The sequence below is a fragment of the Chiloscyllium plagiosum genome, chromosome 6, assembly GCF_004010195.1.
Source record: "Chiloscyllium plagiosum isolate BGI_BamShark_2017 chromosome 6, ASM401019v2, whole genome shotgun sequence".
In the NCBI taxonomy this organism is placed as follows: domain Eukaryota; kingdom Metazoa; phylum Chordata; class Chondrichthyes; order Orectolobiformes; family Hemiscylliidae; genus Chiloscyllium; species Chiloscyllium plagiosum.
In genome coordinates this window covers 85,408,602-85,429,948 of record NC_057715.1, presented here as the reverse complement: position 1 = coordinate 85,429,948, position 21,347 = coordinate 85,408,602, and the positions used below count along the sequence as shown (strand labels likewise).

Genomic DNA, 21,347 nt, shown 5'->3' with positions numbered 1-21,347 from the left:
AATGACTTCACAGTCTTTGAGTCCTGTGTGACCCTAGCATTAGATTCCATTATGTATTAATATGTGTTTTCTCCTCCCTTACATTTACTGGCTTTGACCCTGCTTCAGCTCACCCGGTGCAGAGACTCTAGATCCTAACCTGCCTCAACTATCATTGACATATCACCCTGGTGCTCACTGACCAGCAATGAATTAGCAAAACCCCAATTTTAAAATTGGCCTACTAGAATCGAAGGTCCTATACAGGATGCTGGGAGCAGGCAGGAAAGTTGAGTTTTTTGGCTATAATCAGATAGTCATGGTACAGTTGAAGGAAGGGCCATGTTCAATGGGCCAACAAGATACTGCTGCTCCTAGTTTGTATGACTTTATGATCATTATTTTTAAATCTCTATTTCCGTTGCCTCACCACGTTTGTGCACAACTAATTCTGGAGCATTCCTGATTTTAATTGCTCTACCATTGGTGTCTGTGCCTTCAACTGTTCCTACTCCCTAAACTTAGAAATTCCCTCCCAAAACTTCTCCACTTCTTTCTTTAGTGACGACACTCCTTGGAACTCACCCCCTTTATCAAGCTTTAAGGTTTATATCGCCAAATAATACAACCATCCTTCGCCCAGGAGAAAGTGAGGACTGCAGATGCTGGAGATAAGAGTCAAAAGTGTCACGCTGGGGAAGCCCAGCGGGTCAGGCAGCATCTGAGGAGCAGGGGAGTCCTGATGAAGAGCTCGAAAAGTCGACTATCCTGCTCCTCGGACGCCGCCTGCCTTGCTGTGATTTTCCAGCACCGCATTTTTGACTCGAACCATCCTTTGCCCCTTAGTTTACTTTTATATTACATATGAATGAACCTACAATGAATTGGTTAAAATAGTGTGGTACATAGGAGGAGTCCCTGCGCTTATGTAAAACCTCCCTTCAGATTAATAGTGTGGTTCAGGAATGGGGAGCCTGTTTGGCGATTGTTTTCTGACGCCCGGCTCGGTACTTCCTCACCATCCAGCCGCTCCCTCCTTCCCTGTGCAATCCGTCATATTGTGAAGATTACCGGGCAGAGGAAGCCGCGAGTGCTGTGGAAGCTTCCAGTCGCTTCTCGGAACTTCTCTGCGGACGTCAGAGCGTCTGCGGTCACCATGGCGACGGAGGTGCGGGGACGCTTGCCATTGGCTGGAAGTCTGGAGAATGCGGATGGTCGCGTGGGCGGTGCGAGGCGTGTGGATGGTGACAGTTTCTGGAACTTTCTTCCGAGCTCCGTATTTAAAGTACGGCACCACCGGAACAAGCGTGTTAGAGTGATCAGCGTCGAGCTCTGGTGGCTGTAAATAGGTGGTCCGGCACGTTTTATAAATATAAGCGCGATAGAACGGAGAAGGAAGGGAAGAAAAAAAAGATCATAAGTAGCTTGATTGAAATAAAGATGTCGGTGGTCGGTTTTGACATTGGTTTTCAAAACTGTTACATCGCCATCGCTCGAGCAGGAGGCATCGAGACCATTGCCAATGAGTTCAGTGACAGATGTACTCCGTAAGTAACTTAAGTAACGTGTATAATTATTTATATAGTTGGAGCTTTTTGGACGGATCCGCATGTTGAGCGGAATATTTGCCCACTGTGTGTTTGAACACTTGTTAAATTTGGCTAATAATTCTTCTCACATTTAACGCTCTGTTTTTTTCATTTCATATGTATTTTTGTGGGTTTTATTCTAATTTTAAAATGCTTTGACAGTTTAGCGAAAGCAAGATGAAGTTCAACGTGATGCTATAGAGGTAAAAACCTCAAATATTTTTCAACGTTGTTTATAATTTGAAAAAAGGTAGGTAAATCTCGCTAAAATTACTATTATTAAATTTGATTTTTGCATGAATATGTAGATTGAATAAAGAATGTACTGGAAATTTCCAGAAACTGAAAATAGGGCCTTTCCCGCAGGAAGAAATGCCATTGCCATATTATCGATCAGTTTAGAAGTCTGAAAAATTACAGTTAACCTATTTCTTATATAATAAGTTGATACAGTTATCAGAATCTTATTTTCTTTATTACATCTTATTATGCAATAATTGTAGCTGTAGATAATGAATGTTACATTCTTTTAGGTAGCAGGGTCATTTATCACCTCAGGTTGTTGTCCTCTGCCTTTGTGCAATATTCCCAGCACAGCTAGGAGATTCATGCCCAAGGTTAGAAGTCATGGGCAAAAGTCAAACTGAGGAAGTTTTGCTGGTGATGGTGGTAGAGGAAGAACTGTGAGGGATGGCTGATTTTTTTAGAGGCAGGCAATTCTGTGGGATGATGCTTTCTCCACGTGTGCTTAAAAAAACACAACAGGCATGTATTCTTTTCACTAGTCACTCCACATCTTTGGAAATTTTAGAGGCTCTTATGACTAAGTGAAGGGGCAAACGAAGGAGTGCAATACAGGGAGGATTAAGAAGACCTGCACTTCGGCAGCTCACAATTACATAAACATATCTGATTAGTATTTTTCATTCAGTTGGAAGGCCTAACATGTTAAATGCTTTAGGATAGAAATTCCAGCATATCACAGTAGGAATTTCTGGTTGTGTGCAAGGTCACAGGGACGCTCTGGGTCTGGGTAGAATGCTGTTTGAGTCTACACTGACCCTCCAATGTGTCAAATGGCTTGCTTCCACACTGTTAGAGTTCCGAGTGCAAATTTTGCAACTGGACACCATATGCTGGAGGTGTACAAGGAACAGTGTTTTCTTTTTAGAAAAAAGTAACAATACACACACAAACTGTAAGTGAAAGCTCAAGTAAAATTCAAGGTAATACAAAACTGACTTATACACCAGAGATCAGACTATGAATCACCAATTAAGCACCAACACTCACTAGTATTCATTTGAGTTCTTCTACAGATATTCAAGCTCCAGATCTCATTGCAGCCTTGTTACAACATGAATAAAACAGCTGAATTCAAGAAGAGAGGTGAACAAATGTGGTGTCAAGGAGCTTTTTTTTTAGATTAGATTACTTACAGTGTGGAAACAAGCCCTTCGGCGCAACAAGTCCACACTATCCCGCCAAAGCGCAACCCACCGAAACCCATTCCCCCACATTTTACCCCTTCACCTAACACTACGGGCAATTTAGCATGGCCAATTCGCCTAACCTGTACATTTTTCGACTATGGGAGGAAACCGGAGCACCCGGAGGAATCCTACGCAGACACTGGGAGAATGGCTGTGTGGAGTTTGCACAGTCATCTGAGGCGGGAATTGAACCAGGTCTCTGGCGCTGTAAGGCAACAGTGCTTGCCACTGTGCCACCCAGCTCTAGCAAAACTGGATTTGCTAGCAATCATGATTCCTGAAGAAGGGCTTATGACCGAAACGTTGATTCTCCTGCTCCTCTGATGCTGGCTGGCCTGCTGTGTTTTTCCAGCACCACATTTTTCGACTCTGGTCTCCAGCATCTGCAGTCCTCACTTTCTCCTAGTTGATCTTAACCTACTGTGAATCCTCTTTCAAGGATGCCTACATTGAAGAAGCTCTCCTCCTCCCTCTACAAGGATCTCAGTGAGTCCTTCTCTCACTGCACCCCCCAGGTCATCTCCTCTGCCCTGAAGCTCTTCAGCCACGTCCTGAAACAGACTCGCTACCACAGCCACATCTCTTTCCTCAGCACCTGCCTACGGAACCGACTGACCCTGCATGGACTCCGGACTACATTCAGACCGACACAATTTGGACCCAACCAGTACCTGCAACAAATCCGAAGCCTCCAGCAACAGACCTCCCTCCAGATCCTCCGCTCCACATTCGCAGCCATGCGCCGCCACCTACACTCCCTGCAGTCAGCCCTTCCCCAGCTCAGGACAACACTCTTCCATACCTGCAAAGGACCTTTGCTGTTATTCATCCTCAAAAGATTCCTGAAGAAGGGCTTATGCCCGAAACGTCGATTCTCCTGCTCCTCGTTGCTGCCTGGCCTGCTGTGTTTTTCCAGCACCACATTTTTCGATTGCTAGCAATCATACCTGGCACAGAGGAAGATGGTTGTCGTAAATCCGTTATCTTGGCTTCAGGACATCTCAGCAGGAGTTCCTTGGGAGTGTTATAGGCTCCACTATCAGCTGTTTCACCAAAGACCTTCCCTCTATCAAAAGGTCAGAGGTGGTGGATGATTGCAAAACAGTCAGCTTAATTGATATCTGAGAGATACTGAAGCAGTGTGTGTCTACTTGAGCCATACCTGGACAATATCTATTTAGACATGTTCTGATAAGTGACAGGTAACGTTTATACCACAAGTTGCAAAATGACCAACTACAAAAAGGAAGTAACTAACCTTTTGACATAATCCGAGGGATGGAGGACAGGAATAATTGTGGCTGTAACCGCTGCTTTTTATTTCTTTGAGGTATTTCAGGTGTTGGAGGAGATTTCCTTTGAAATTCCAGGAGCGGCAATCACTTTATGTATTGCTGCATTGTTTTGGAATTTTGGGGGACAAAGAGACAAAAGATCAAAACAACAGCACTTAAAAGGAGGAAGATAAAGACAGTGACGACATGGTCAGAGAAAGAAATCTATGCTGCTGTCTGAATCTGCGCAGTTACTGCCTTAGCTGTTTGAGTTCAAGTATCTGTGAACATTAGAATAGTCCAGGAGAAATTCACATCTGACCTTGGAGGAACCTGTATGGGAGAGCTCACAGCACAGGAACAGATAAGTGCATAGTTTAAATGTAGGTATGCAGTAAATCTACAATAGTGAGTAGAGTAGTTTCGTTGCTGATATGTTATGTTTTATTGAGATCTGTCTATTGATTAAATTTTTCAAAAATATAAGCCATAAGTAGTAAGTTAGCCTGGAGCAGTGTATTTTTAGAGCAATAAGATGGTGCTATTTTCTGTGTCTGTAGATTGTAAAGTAGCAAAGATGATCTTTGGTAGAATGATGTGCTCTTCCTGTCAGATGGGGGAGTTTGGGGAGAGTTTCCATGTTACTGATTTATTATGTCTTTGTCTGCAGAGAGAGAGAATTTGCAACCAATCAGACTGCATGAATAGGTTGGCGTGGCAATTAGATGCACTAAGGAGTTTACAGGAGCTCGTAGGTGTGATGGATGCCAGTTGTAAAAAGTGAGAAAAGCCTTCTTCACTATCTTATCTACCTGTGACTCTACTTTCAAGGAACTGTGAACCTGCATCCAAGGTCTTTGTTCAGCAACACTCCCCAGGACCTTTACCATTAAGTGTATAAGTATTGAAGAAGGCTGTTGGTATGCTTTCCTTTATTGGACAAAGCATTGAGTTTCGAAGTTGAGAGGTCATTTTGCGGCTATACAGGACATTGGTTAGGCCATTTTTTTGAATATTGCATTCAATTCTAGTCTCCCACTATCGGGAGAATATTGTGAAGCCAGGAAGGGTTCAAAAAAAATTACAAGGATATTGCCAGGTTTGGAGGATTTGAGCTGCAGGGAGAGGCTGGGACTGTTTTCCTGGAACATCAGAGGCTGAGGGGTGACCTTTTATAGAGGTCCATAAAATCATGATGGACATGGATAGGGCAAATAGACAAGGTATTTTCCCTGCGGTAGGGGAGTCCAGAACTAGAGGGGATAGGCTTTTAGCAAGAGGGGAAAGATTTAAAAGGGACCTTAGGGGCAACCTTTTCATGAAGAGGGTGGTGTGCATATGGAATGAGCTGCCAGAAGTGGTGGAGGCTTGTACAATTGCAACATGTAAAAGGCATCTAGATGGGTATATGAATAGGAAGGGTTTCAAGGAATATGGGGCCAAGTGCTGGCAAATGGGACTAGATTAGGTTAGGATATCTGGCATGGACAAGTTGAACCGAAGGGTCTATTTTCGTGCTGTACATCTCTGACTCTATATTCCAAAGCATTTCCATAGCTGAATCCTCCTATTATCAGCATCTTTAAGGTTACCATTTGACAAACTGGACCAAGTGTAAAACATAACTGTGGATACAAGAGTAGAGCCGAGTCTGGGAATTTATGGGGTGGGTAACTCTCCACCTGATTCCTCCATCCACAAGACCCAAGTCAGGAATGTAACCTCACTGCTACACAACCACCAAAGACACCTACCTCTCCATACCCTATCGGTGATTTGGGAAATCCGATTACAACACTGTGGTGTTCTCTCAGCTTACAAGCAGAAGTTCAAATGCTAGGGTCCTTCACAGAATGTAGTCTCTTGCTGACCTGAGGCACCAGAGGGGCTTCTCTGGGGCTGCTTGGAGTTGGTGGACTGGACCATATTCAAGATTCCAGCAGACAACCGAGACAAATACGCCACCACCATCACAAATGTTTTATTGTCAAGTGCATAGAGGACTTCATGCCAAAAGAAGTCAATCCATGTGTTCCTCAATTGGAAACTGTGGATGAGCTGGGAAACCCCACTGCCTGCTGAAAACCAGATGTGCGGCATTCAAGTTGGACAACTCAGACTTGTCCAAAAAATTCAGGGATGACCTCGGCAAAGCCATCAGTTTCCAAGAGACAGTATTGACCAAGTTAGAGGCTCAAACTAACCATGTGGACACCCACCAACTGTGACAAGGCCTACTCAACGTAACAGGATAAAGGAAACCGAGCAAGACAGTGGACAAAAGCACATCCCTCCCCTCCCCTCCCCAATGCACTCAATGCTTTCTTTGCTCAGTTTGAGCAGAATGCCAGTGGCACAGTGTCACCTGGCCCAACAGCCCTGGACAAACCTATTCCCTCTGTCACCACTGTAAACATCAATCGGTCTTTCTGAGAATAAATCCTAGGAAAGTTACTGCCCCAGACGGAGTGCCTAGCTGTGCAACAAGATCGTGCGAGGACATACTAGCAGAGGTATTTGCTAACATCTTCTTCCTCTCCTTGCTACAATCTGAAGTCCCTACCTGCTTCAAGAAGACCACCATCATCCCCAGTACTAAAGAAAACATCTGAAACATGCCTTAATGATTTAGGCTGTGGCTGTGATCTCCAGAGTCATAAAGTGCTTTGAGAGGCTGGTCATGGCCCACATCAACTGTAGCCTCCCAAAAATTTGTCTACTGGCAAAATGGGTCCATAGCAGACACCATTCCCCTACCTCTACACTCATCACCTGGAGAATCTGGATAACCCTAATCCCTACCATACTAATTTCAATACTCCACAACCTCGGTCTCCGCTCACTCCTCTGCAACTGGATCCTCTGCTTCCTGGCCCCTATTACTGGTGCCCTGCAAAGATGCGTTCCCAGCCCCCTACTATGCTCCCTGTACATCCATGACAGTTTGCCAAATTCCATATGAACGTCACCTACAAGTTGTTGATGATACCATTGTGGGATGGATATCAAACAATGATGAGTCAGAATACTTTCCAAACATTAATTTGGAAGTTTTACTTACAGGCACTAGCATTTCTTTTGGCCTATTTGTCAGTCAAAATCTGTTCCTACAGCATATGAACAGAATTGCAGAAAGTATTCTTCAGTGTGTATGTGCAACTAATTGTAGTGGTGATGTATAAAAACAATAACAAAAGAGCACAACTAAAATCTACAGTGCACTGGCATCCTATCATGGGGGACTTCACAGCAAGCAGTGCCAAGTGAGTATAGGTCAGATCAGCCATTTAGGCTTGCTCTATGCAGGTTATGGAATCTGTCTCAACCTAGATACTTACTGCATTTAGACTTGCACTGTTTCAGCATCTGACATGTTGCAAATTGTGCTGAACATTTGAACAAATCATCAGAAAACTTGCTCACTTCAAATCTTTGAGCAAAGAGAGGATGTGTCAACTGATCATGATCAAGCCAATTCACTATCCAGAGTAACTTCTGCAGGGATGCCTCAAACATGGCCTTGTCAATCGCAGTCACTCACCTCACCTGTGGTTTTTTTTTCATGTTTGAACCAACTCATTAATAAGGTCAGGAGCCAGGTAGGTAGCCCTGGTGGAAGCTAAACTGGGTGTCAGTGAGCATGTTATTTGAAGCAAGTACTGCTTGATCTCTGTTTAATACCTTCCATCATTTCACTGATCAGAGTGGACAAATGGAATGATACTTGGCCAGGTTAGATTTTCCTGATCCTTGTGTACAGGGCAAATGTGGGTAGTTTCCTACACTGTCAGGCACATGCTAGTGTTGCAGCTGTCTTGGATCAGTTTGGCTGGAGACTGCAAATTCTGCACTGTCTTCAATCCTGTTTCCAGAAAATCAGCTTTTGTAGTATCTGGTGCCTTCAACCTTTTCTAACCAACTTGATTCCCTCCAAGTGATATAAAGACCAATTGGGCACCTCCCTGTAAGAGGCTAAGATTGATCAACTGCTCTGTGCTTCTAACTGCAAGTGTTTAAGCCTTTTGCACTGAGTTTTAAAATTGTTTACAACTAAGTGGCTTGCTAGGCCATTTGAGAGGGATTTTTTTTTTTTTAAAGAGCCAACCATAATTGCTATGGGTTTGGTGCCAGTTGTTGGCCAGATCAGGTTAAGGACAGCAGATTCCTTCCCTAAAGATGTGTTTTCCCACAAATGGGTTTTTTTTTTTTGACACTCATCAATGGTTCTATGGTCTCAGACATTTTTTTTTTATTTCCAACTCCTTTTGATTGAATTCAAATTCTACCATCCTGAGGTGAGATTTAAGCCTGGGGCCTCACTTCACGACAAGGTTGCCCATTGGAGACTAGTTAGCAAGGTTAGATCTCATGGAATGCAGAGAGAACTAGCCATTTTGGATACAGAACTGGCTCAAAGGTAGAAAATAGAGGGTGGTGGTGGTGGTGATGGGTTGTTTTTCAGACTGGAGGCCTGTGACCAGTGGAGTGCCACAAGGATCAGGCCGGGCCTACTACTTTTCGTCATTTTTATATAAATGATTTTGGATCTGAGCAAAAGAGGTATAGTTAGTAAGTTTGCAGATGACACCAAATGAAGGGGGTTGCCTCAGATCTTGATCAGATGGGCCAATGGGCTGAGAAGTGGCAGATGGAGTTTAATTTTAGATAAATGTGAGGAGCTGCATTTTGGGAAAGCAGGGAGTGATGCTGAACAAAGATACCTTGGAGTGCAGGTTCATAGTTCCTTGAAAGTGAAGTTGCAAGTAGATAGGATAGTGAAGAAGGCGTTTGGTATGCTTTCTGTTATCGGTCAGAGTATTGAGTACAGTAGTTGGGAGGTCATATTGTAGCTGCATAGGACATTTGGTTAGGCCACTTTTGGGATATTGCATCCAGTTCTGGTCTCCTTTCTATTGGAAGGATGTTGGAAAACTTGAAAGGGTTCAGAAAAGATGTGCAAGGATTTGTAGAATTGGAGGATTTTTGACCTATAGGGAGAGATTGAATAGGTTAGGGCTATTTTCCCTGGAGTGCCAGAGGGTGAGGGATGACCTTTTTTATAGAGGTTTACATAATCATGAGGGGCATGGATAGTATAAATAGACAAAGTCTTTTCTCTGGGGTGGGGGAGTTCAGAACTAGAGAGCATAGGTTTAGGGTGAGAGGGGAAAGATATAAAGGGGCAATTTTTTTCAGAGGGTAGTATGTGTATGGAATGAACTGCCAGAGGAAGTGGTGGAGGCTAGTAAAATTGCAACATTTGAAAGGCATATATGAACAAGGGTTTGGAGGGATATGGGCTGGGTGTAGGCAGGTGGGACTAGGTGAGTCATCTAGATTCAAAAAGTTAAATCACACAACACCAGGTTATAGTCCAACAGGTTTAATTGGAAGCACACCACTAGCTTTCGGAGGAGCGTCGCTCCGAAAGCTAGTGTGCTTCCAATTAAACCTGTTGGACTATAACCTGGTGTTGTGTGATTTTTAACTTTTGTACAACCCAGTCCAACACCGGCATCTCCGAATCATAGATTCAAAAAGTTAGCTTGCTGTCTCTCCATGCATGCTGCCTGACCCACTGATCCATCATTTTTCTTTTACCTGGAACATTTGCCAGGGTCTCTGGACTACTTTTATCCAACAGTTTTAATACCACTATGCCATTGCTGCCCATAGGCCGTTCTTTAGCTGTTGTAGACTCTGCCATTCATTTTAAATGTCCTTTTAATGGTGACCTTGGTTCCACAATACTACCAACTACTAATAACTATTGTAAGTCAAAAATCTTACCCCTGCTTTTTGAAAGTACTGAATGACTCTACCTCCATCACTCTATCTGGGGAAGAAACCTTAATTCATGTCAGTAAACGGTTCATCTCATCTCTATATTTTAAAGGGAATTGCCATTTATTCAGGATATTTTAGTTTTTTTAGAACAGTATTTCTGTTGTAGTTGCAAGGAGAGTAGATCTTTCACACTGGGTTTTGATGTCAGACTGCAATTTTAACTGAACGCATGAGCCAGAACACTAGTAGAACTCTTCCCGTCATCCAAACATTGTCTGAATATACGCTGTCATTTTTTTTTTGTTTGTGTTTGTTTTTGTTTTGGTCAGTAATTTCCTAGGGCACTGTACCCTCCCTTCCAGGATTTGTGCATGAATGCTGGTCCCCTTTGCTTTGAGTGCAGACTGTATAGCGTCCACACCTAGACCATTGCCTATGGCAAGCATGTCAGTAATTTTGTCAAGCTCCTCCTCCGTGTATTTGATAGTCCCCCATGACAAGCAGGCTTCCTCAGGTTTGAGTATATTACAACAATTTAATGTACGTCACAAAGTTTGTTAATTTGCTCAGCAACAAAGTGTATTCAGAGTCCATACAATTGCAAACAAACGCATCATTAGATGGAACCAGGCCCTTCGGCCCAACACGTCCACACTGACCCTCTGAAGAGTGACCCTCTTTCTCCCCCCCCCCCAGATCCATTCTTCTATCCTATATTTACCCCTGACTAATGCACCTAACACTATGGGCAATTTAGCATGGCCAATTCACCTGACCTGCACAATGTTCGGAGGAAACCCACACAAACACGGGGAGTTTGCACAAACTCCACACCGTCGCTGAGGCAGAAATCGAACCCGGGTCCCTGGCATTGTGAGGCAGCAGTGCTCACCACTGAGCCACTATCAACTGCAATACGTTCTAAATAGTGCAGTTGCTTTAGGAGCAGGCATTCAAATATTATGTCCTCTCCAAAGGAGATTTTGAGTAATAGTACCTCTTCCAAGCATGCTGGATTGGGAGAGAATTTTCCTGTTGGACTACCTCTTCTTGTTACCGGATTTGGAGAATCTTAAAGTGTTAAGTAGTGCTATGTCTTCTGTGCCTTGGGTTGCCTGCAGTAGGTTGTCCAAGTAAGCACTGCATATGGGAACATGGCGATCTCCACCTGGTAAACCATGACTTTGGTCTACAGTTTGAGTTCTGAATTTTCTTTTTTAATCCTTTTTTTTTCCATAAGTCAGTAGAATAAAGCAGTACCTGAGTTCTTTTTTTTGTTTACATCGTGTGGTGACATTATACACTTTGCACTGTCAAGTGCACTCAATACAGAAGTACAATAAAATCTAAACCTAATACACAGAACTGATGTCATTTTTTTTTTTAAGATGTGAGGGGGCAGAACTCACTGCAGCAGGACTTTGGAGTCAAACCTGACAATTCAGGGTTTCTCTAGATACAGTCGCAATGACACTGGACAAAATTTTAACCCAGCTCACAGTCCGTAGAATCATAGTCAGACCTCACAGAAGCACACTCTTTGGTATGACCAGACATCCCAAACTAACCTAGTTCCATTTGCTGGCGTTTGGCCCATATCCCTCAACTCTTTCTGTTCACAAATCTGTCCAGGTGCTTTTTTTAAATGCTGTAATTGTACCTGCCTCCACTTCTTGTGTGGCAGTTTATTCCATACACACACTATCCTCTGCATGAAAAAGTTGCTCCTCTGGTCCTTTTTAATCTTTTCCCCTCTCACATTACACCTAGGACCTCCAGTTTTTGACTCCACCCTAGGAAAATGGTCACCCCTCCGCCTCCGTTCCAGGGAAAATAGTCCCAGCCTTTTCAACCTCTCTGGACAGCTCAAATCCCTACAATATCCTTAAATTTTTTTTGCACCCTCCGATCATATGATGTCCTTCCTAAGGCTAACCAAAATTGCATCCAATATTCTAAAAGTGGTCTCACCAGTGTCCTCTACACTGTAACATGACGTGCCAACTCCTCCTATACTCAATGTTCTGGCCAAATGTTGCCTTCACCACCCTGTATACCTGCAACTCCACTTTCAAAGAACTATGCATTTGCACCCCTAGGTCAGGTGGTTTGGCAACAATTAACCATGCAATTAACTTTAAATCCTGCCCCGGTTTGCCTTGCCAAAATGCGTGACCTCACAGTTATCTAAACTAAAACTCCATCTGCCATTGCTCAGCCCATTTAGCCCTTCTGATCACAGTTCTATTGTCCTCTGAGATCATCTTTGCTGTCAATCTTGATTTTAGTTTGTTTCCTTTTACAATTTCATTGGTGGTGGGTGTACATGCAGATGTAACTGAGTAACCCAATACCAAGAGTGGTTGAGAGTATTCCTCTCAACAATTTGAACTTTTAATGACTCAATTTTCCAGAGTTGGGAAATCGGGTAAAGCAGTAATTTATTGGACAAATTAAAGGTCATGTTCTAAAATTTAATAAAATCTTATTGCTCATAGCTACTTTCTCAACTGCCTTACCATTTATTGCAGCAGCAAGTGTATTAGCAAAATTTGTGGATACTATACATGCGCGTCAAGATCGTGCCATACTGCTTTAGATTGAGCTTCTTGCCTGAAGTCCACTGCATATCAACAACAATAATGGGACACCGAATAAGCTGCAGGTGAATAAGAAGCCAAAGCCACTCTGGTGTTGAAGCCCCATACACGCAAAAGGTGGTATAGACAGAAGCTTAGATTTCTTAACTTTATATGCCAGTTTGAGCCTTGCTAAGCACTGCTTTATTATGTGGTTGTGTAAATTGGTATCACTTTAAAAGATAAGCTGTGTTTAGTGGCCATATTGAGAGTAATGGCAACTCTCAATTTTTGTCTTTCTCTCCTTCCTGAGAGCCATAAAGACATCTCCAAGTTAGTTCCATTTAAACACAATGTTTTCAAATGTTTTGAATTTGTTTGATGTACTGTTGACTTTCTCAGTTTCCTCTGAGACAATAACAGCCAGATTGAGCCGGCAAACAGAATTACAGACAGGCTTTCCACAGAAACCAGATACTACTGAATGCATGTATTCATCCTCGACATGGATGTCACGGGCTATGCCAGCATTTATTGCCCATCACTATTTACTCAGTATAGTTGAGTCAACCACAGTGCTGTGGGTCTGGAATCACATGTACCCCTAACCAGGAAAGAATGGCAAATATCCTTCCCTAAAGGCACATTGATCTCATTCACTAATGTTTATGATGACTCATGATTATCCTTTGGGATCCTTCCTTTTTATTCTCGTATTGAATTTAAACTTCATTTTCTACAGGATAGAATTCAAAACAATCTCCCCACAACATTACTATCCCAAAATCCTGGGTTTATCTAGTTACCAATACGAAGACGAGGAGCATGAGAGTGATCAGGTTGCCCCACCAGTGCCAGATGTATTGCGTACTCTTAATGAGTGCATAGGATCCCATCCTTTAGAAGTAATGTGTGAATGAGTGACGCGACCACTCAAATTGATCGGGGGGGAAAAGGTTGCAAAACCAAAGCTCCAAGATTCTGCTTCCAATCAATGTTTTGAGTTTCAGGAACTATCCAACGCATGTATGTTTGCCATGAATCATTTGAAGGTGCTCAACAGAAAATGAAAACTGGAGTTAAATCTTTGGATGCAAAATATAGTATTGTTATCTTTTTTGGGGAACCATTGAAATTAGAAGTAGGTTTATTGTCACGTATACTCAAGTTACAAAAGAACTGGAGTACAGTGAAAAGTGTACAACGTCACCAACACCTGGCACCATCTTAGGTGCAAAATACCTAGGTACAAATCTTGGGTACAAAAAATAGAGAAGATAAAAGGTTACAATACATTATAGATATGAATAGTAGCTCAGGAAAATAAGAAATAAAGCTAAAAAGATAGACATTACAGTCTTTCTATTGGGATTCCATGTGGTCTGACCAGGCTCCACCAGTTACCAACCAGGAGTTGTCTTCACTCCAGACCTGCTGGCCACCATCTCTGCTCCACTTCGAGCCACTGACCACCGTCTCCCTTCTTTCGGGCCACTGCAGAAGAGGAAACAAACTCACTGGGTAGGGGGAAAGGAATGGATGAGCAACGATCTTATTGTTAACTTTTTTTGAAAGATTGTGGAAATGCTTAGAATTCCTTTTTTTTTAAGAGATTGTATGTTTAAAGTTTGCTGTAGACCTAGAAGATTCTTTTTTAAAATCCATATGAATGGTAATAAGTCCTTGCTTTGCTGTGGACCCTTTTTTTTTCAGGGGGCTGGTTTCAAACAGTGACTAGCAAAGGGAAGTTTTTTAAATATGGTTTAATCAGTGAAAGGTTTGATAAGAACAAGCAGCCTAGAGGATCTCACTAATTTTTTTTTTCTTTTGAAAATTAAACCCTCCTGTTGAGTTCAGGATGAAACCTTTTTCTTTGAAACAGTGAATGAAAGAACATACTAGATTATATTTCATAAGCGGTGTCTACAATACTTCAGAGACAATGGTAGGAGACCACGCATGCCAGAATATTAGAGGTATACTCTCTGGAAAATTCTATTCTTTCTTCTATTGCTCTTGAGAATAAACCATTGTGTGTGTTTTGGGGATATTTAGAAGGATAAGCATTAATATTTGTTATTTTTTCCCCCTCCAACTCTATTTTTGATTTTGATTTGATCCCTGCCCGCCCCTTCACTATTTGACCACACGGCATTGCCCTTTGATGTGAAGGGCACTGCTTGTCACTGGCTACTCTGGTGTTTTCTTTCTTTCCTTCCTTCCTGGTGGTGGAAATTTGAATAAAGATGCGTGCACCTTGTGTCTTTCACTGTCTCTCACCAGCACACCCACCGCATGGGTGCTGGGGAAAAAAATAAGCACTACTGCAATTAGGCGGTAGTGTGGGGGTAAAAAAGAAAAAATATATAAACAGGAGTGTCAGAAGTTCTGTTCACTCTGAGAGCTGATATAAACTTTTGATTTGACCAGGTTTCTCATAAATAGTTATTTGTTTATCAGGTTCTATAAAAACAAGATCATAGATGAGGCATTTAATTAGTCATCATGGAAACTGGAAAAATGTTTATTTGTTGTTATCCATGAGACTAGAGCAACCATACACAATCCAGCCTCAGTCAAGATACTATATTATAAATGTTCCCTTATTTACTGCACCACAATCATTCAAAATTAACTTATTTCCTTCCCTGAAAAATCAGTTGATTTGCATTTCATGTGCAGAAATCTGAAATTCCAATGAACTTTTTTTTTTCTATTTTACTAGGGCAGTTGTATCCTTTGGATCAAAGAATAGGGCTACTGGAATTGCAGCCAAAAATCAGGTAACTTTTTTTTCCCTATTCCAAGATTAGGACAATAGTTTCATAAGACGAACAACTCCATACGTTTTTGTTAATAATCCCTTTTTCTGAATAGACATAGTATTTGATCACCGGATACAGAGGAACCTCGATTATCCAAAGGACGTGGGCAGGGAGTATTTCGCTCAGTTAACCGAATGCCAGATAACATAGTTAGCCAAGCATTGGGACCTTTGCAATCTTGTTTGGATAATCCGGCATTTGGTTAATCAAATGCTGGATAATCGAGGTTCCTCTATAATGTGTTTTATAAAGTACAATATGATTCCAAGAGTTGAATTCTAAACGTTCATTGCCGTACACTTTAGCTTGTGATACAGTCTGGGAAGCAAGAGGAAAATTAAATTACTGATTACATTTGCCCTGGCAGATGCACCAATAGAGTGTATGCTTTGAACGTTTACTATGGTGCCTCATATTTATTTCAGAATTCATTAATAGTATCCTGTGTCAAATTTTGGCTACATTTGAGAAATTAATGTCTCTGTGTAATTGAGTCCTTATAGCTTATGAGAGCTGAGATTGCTGTTTTGGTGCAATAAGTTTAATTGTAAATGACTATTCCCTGAAATTAAACTTACAAGTGTTAGATTTTAGAAACATATTCCAGATTTAACTTTTTAGCATTTATTTCACCTAGCAATTGCACCATTAGCATAAACTTTCCAAATCATCTAGTCTCCTTCCATGCTTGCAAGTGTAGCACTGCAACTGCAAGTAACATGAGAATAGGTCAACAGAAAAAGCACAAAAACAAACCAGTGGCACAATCCACATGAGATGAAAAGGCACACTCCTTTTTTTGGGGGGGAAAAAAAATGAGCGATTTTTAGCAGTTTATATCAGTACCTTATTTCAAGAGCATACGGTGTCAGTCCATCTCAAAGATTTTTCTCCAAGGAAGTGAAAAGTGACTCAGTTATTCAAGATGAGTTAACTTATGAGCTGGAAGGTTTGTTTTCAGATGTTGCGTCACCATGACTAGGTAACATCATTAGTGAGAGTATCCTCTCTACTTATAGGTCTTGATTTTCTTAAGGTGGGTGATGCCATTTACAGTTCTTTTATTTTCCAAGGGAAGGTTGGTGGGATCGAAGTCTGCGTTTATTGATGGAGTTCTAGTCAGAACGCTGTGCCTTTAAGAATTCTCATGCATGTCTTTTGTTTCGCTTGTCCTAAGATGTGTGTTGTCCCATCAAAGTGGTGTTGTTCCTTGTCTGTATGTATGGAAGCTAGTGATAGTGAGTCATGTCCTTTGGTGTCTAGTTGGTGTTCATGTTTCCTGCTTGTTTGTTCGATGTAGTGTTTTTTTTCTTTTACAGTTCTTACATGGTATCTTGTAAATGACGTTAGTTTTGCTGGTAGTATCCGATGGATCCTTTAGATTTATTAATCGCTGTTTAAGCATGTTGGTAGGTTTGTGGGCCACAATTATGCCAAGTCTGGAAGTCATTTCTAATATGCCTTTGATGTAAGGTGATGTGGCTATAGTCTTTTGGTTGTGTTGTGTCTGCTTGTTTGGGTTTGTTTCTGAGGAATTGGCAGATTGTGTTTATTGGGTACCTGTTTTTCTTAAACACTATACAGATATTTTTCTTCTGTTTTGTAGTTCTTGGGTGCTCAGTGTAATGTGGCTTGTTGAAATGTCTTGATGCAGCTCCATTTGAGGATGATTGGGATGATTACTTAACTTCAGAAGCATTTGGTCTGTGTTTTTCCGTAGACGCTGGTTTGCAGCTCCATTAATTGCACATTCAATTGTCACGTCTAGGAATGGAAGTCTGTTGTCATTCTCTTTATCTTTTTTGTGAATTTTATGCCTGTCAGGATATTTTTGATAGTGTTAAATGTTTCCTCTAATTTGTTCCATTTTTGTGATGACAAAGGCATCGTAGTGGACTCAAGTTTGGATTGGATACATGGGAGGACAGCTTGTTCAAGTCTCTGCTTTACTGCTTCTGCTATGAGCCCTGATAGCGGTGATCCCATGGGGTTCCGTTGACCTGTTTGCAGGTTTTGTTATAGAATGTGAAGTGGGTGGTGAGGCACAGGTCCACTAGCTTGAGGATGTTGTCTTTGCTGATGAAGTTGGTCCTGGTTTTCCTCTTAGTGATGCCAGTGTTTCTTCGGCAAGGGCAATGTTAATTGATGTGAAAAGGGCTGTAACGTCAAAGGACACCATTATTTCATCCTCCTCTGTCTTGGTGTCTTCAGTGTTCAGGATTTTTTGGATGGAGTGAACGGTGTAGCATGAATCTTTTTAATTAGGTGTTTTAGATTTTGATGGAGTTCCTTGGCTAATTGGTGTACCAGGTAGGGAGACTATGGATCCATTAGTTAGTACCAGCAAAACTAATGTCATTTACAAGATACCATGCAAGAGCTGTTTTTTAAAAAAACACCAGACAAACAAGCAGGAAACCTGCCACCAGGATACGTGAACACCAATTGGCCACCAAATGACATAACCCACTATTGCTAGTTTGTGTACATACAGATAAAGAAGGACATCACTTTGACTGGGACAACACACATTCTAGGACAAGTGAAACAAAGACATGCATGAGAATTCTTAAAGGCATGGCATTCTAACCAGAACTCCATCAATAAACATATCAATTTTAGATCCCATCTACCTTCGCTTGAAACAAAACTGGAAATGGCATCACCCACCTTAAGAAACCAAGACCTATAAACAGCGAGGCAGGACATATCACAGTGCTTCACCAGAGACTCTCACTGATGTTACCTAGTCATGATAATGAAACATATGAAAACAAACGTTCTAGCTCAGCAAGTTAACTTCCATACTTATCATCAACCTGAGCTCCAGATCTTCTCAAAAATCGCAAAGTCATTCAAAAATTGAGTAAACTTGTGAATTCAAATCCATTTCAATTCAGTTCAAGGATTGCAATTAAATTTTCAAAGTTATACGAAATTACTACTTTAAGAATAAACACCACCTTCCGTGTCTTTAGAATGTTACAAAAGTAATAGAGCAGCAGGTACCTCAGACCCTGGGGCATAAATTTTCAGGTGCACAGCTTCCAAGTGTGTTATGAGGGCCTACCAAAAATTTTCATGTGCACTTTCAGTGCTAGCCACAAGCTGAATGAAATATAGTGACATGTGCAGGCTGATGCAAAATCAGGATACCAAATATGGTCAACATATTTGCAGAAAATATCTTGTTTCATGATGCTTTACTTTCAGAACTAATTCACTTTTTCTGGGGCCATTTTAAAGGGCCATTCAACAAGTTGCAGCTGAGGCACAGTTTCTGAAAGCGCTGTGACAAGTTGCTAAAGATTTTTGATTACCAAGGAAAGGAAGAGAAATCAGTACTTCACACAGGAATAGGAGCAGTAATGCAGCACCACCTGCATTACTTAGGACATTCTTAGGACACAGTGAGAGGATGCTTTACACGGGAGGAGGAGAAGAAGGGTATCCTGCAGAAAACCATGTCCAACTCATAAACCATCTTCAGGAATACTACTTCCACTCCTACTCAGCAATGTGCAGTGGCTACAGAAACTGTCAAAAAGTTGTGCTACCTTTATAATTGTATATTATATATTAATGTTAATTGTATATTAATTGTGTTCACATGTGTAGGCCTGTGTACACCTGTGGTGAGCACCAATGGGAATTCAATTGTAGTACTAAAAATAAAAACCAAAGTGTTTTTTTTTAAAAACACTCATCCCTTGACCTAACGCTTTCAATGTTTTAATTTTCTAAATAAATGTGTGCATGTGTAAAGATGGACTGTGGTTCTATCCTTTTGGCAGCAGGCTAACTGAAATACAACATGACTGGAGAGAATGATTGCCTGAAGCTTTACTTTTGGAAATTGTAAAAAGTATTTTCAGACATAAAACAAAATTTTTTTCTGACCATTTGTGGAAAATAGTAGAAAGCAAGTATAAAGTGGAGATTATGATTAGTTCAGTCCTCTGATTCTATACTGTATAGCCCATGTAAGAATTATTCAATGTTGTGATCTTACTAAAGAGAATACAATGTATGATCATGGCATTATCACATCAAGAAACAGAAGCATTTGAGATTGATGCGTGTGATTTTGGACAGTGGAGAACATTTGGACTTTCTGTTTGAATTCTTGGATTACATCTCCATGAAGAGTGAGATATTATCTAAATTTGATTGTTTGAAAAAAAAAATGTTTTGGAAATACATTCCCTACATGTACTTTCACAGCATCTGTTAAAGATTAACAAAATACAGTTTGAGGCTCCTTGAATTAGTATAAACCTGTTTCATAGGCTGTTGTTTCCAATGGGTGCAGGAAGAAATTACAATATCAATTTGGATTTTAACTACTATGGAGCATAAGGGACATTTTGTGGTAACACTCAACAAATTAAATGATTGCGAAATTTCAAAATCTAATTATTAAACACTGCCAATCCGTTGGAAAGGTTTAAAGGTTAGAAGAATAAGGACGAAAATATCTTTTTGAGCAGAGTTAGCTATTCCAGAAGACAAAAATGGAATACAATGAGTGATACCAGGAATGTCCAAAGTTATTATTTATTTAAAAAGTTATTTACTCTAAAAGAGGCAAACTGACAGATATCACTAAGAAGATAATGATGAAAATGAACCAATTATACTGGTCACAATGAGCAGACTTATTGAAGGCTGAGCAACATGGGCTTTGGTGAGATTCATGTGAAAGTTGGGCAAGAAATCTGGCAAGGCCTATTTTGACATCTGGAGCATCTCATTCCATTTATCTTTCCTTTTTGACAAGCAGTGCAGCAAATTTCTCACTAGGCAGTGAGATTATGATTAAAGGGAATATTACATTTAAAAACCCTGTTAATGGGCCAACAGCTAATTAATATTCAGCTTTCGAGACATTCAGAAAACTCTACATGGAAACAAGAGTGGATACTTGGCAAATTCAGCTCGCTACTTAGTCCAAAAGACCTCCATGTTCAGAACAACAACTGTACTTTGGAAGCACAGACTTGCTTTGCAGGACACAGCAGCAACTAACATTGAAAAATTGTAGTAGGGGCACAGTGCACAGACAGGGACCCAGCTTGACCAGGCTGTATCTTGCTTTCCTGGTGATCTCTCAGCACCATAAGATTAGAGGAGCAGAATTAGGTCATTCAGCCCATTGAGCCTGCTCTGCCATTTGATCATGGCTGATTTGTTTCTTAACCTCATTCTCTTGCTTTCTCCCTGTAACCCTTGATTCCTTACTTTCTATCTCCTGTTATAAATATACATTCAATGACTTTGCCAGAGAAGTCTGTGGAAACCATGACTTGCACAGAATCACCACCCTCTGAAGAAATTCCTCCTCCTCTCTGCCAACATGCATGCCTTGCCTTATTGTGCAAGGATAGTAGAGCTTACCCTGCTTGTCAGGAGTCCTCCATCAAGAAGAAATATATCTTGCTGAACAGCACAATCTCACGTTTGCAAATGTGCCACCACCTTATGCAGCAAATCACACTGCATGTGCAGCAAGCAAGCAGCTACATCTTGAGTCTTAAGGGAGGAGTCCTCAAAGTCTATAGAAACACCTGTCATTTGGGGGTTCTGACAGTAAGTTGAAGGAATCTTCCCATTATCAATCCAGGAGATTGTTCAGTAAAAGTGGCCTTAGACAGGAGTCCGTGATTCTGCATTCCGGGAAGTAATTCTGTAGCACCTTGGCAGCTGGTCCAGGGAGGTGGAGATTGTGCAACCACCAGTAAGGATCTGGGCTCTCATCTGGAGTTATTGTGTTGGGTCACTCAATCCTTCAGGTCCCTCTACTGAATCTGGGGGGGGGGGG

The 21,347-nt window shown here is 41.4% G+C and overlaps 1 protein-coding gene across 4 annotated transcripts in view; it reads left to right on the top strand.

Annotated features, from left to right (window-relative positions):
- The first annotated feature begins 1,213 nt into the window (after positions 1-1,213).
- LOC122550789 (heat shock protein 105 kDa-like) overlaps positions 1,214-21,347 on the top strand; it is a 91,690-nt gene continuing 71,556 nt past the window's right edge. For 3 of the 4 annotated variants that reach the window (XM_043692046.1, XM_043692044.1, XM_043692047.1), the window contains exons 1-2: positions 1,214-1,526; positions 15,427-15,484. In XM_043692046.1, coding sequence (XP_043547981.1) covers positions 1,420-1,526; positions 15,427-15,484 — 165 coding nt within the window. In that variant the 5' untranslated portion in view covers positions 1,214-1,419. The remainder of the gene's footprint in view (positions 1,527-15,426; positions 15,485-21,347) is intronic. The other variant, XM_043692048.1, reaches the window with a different exon arrangement.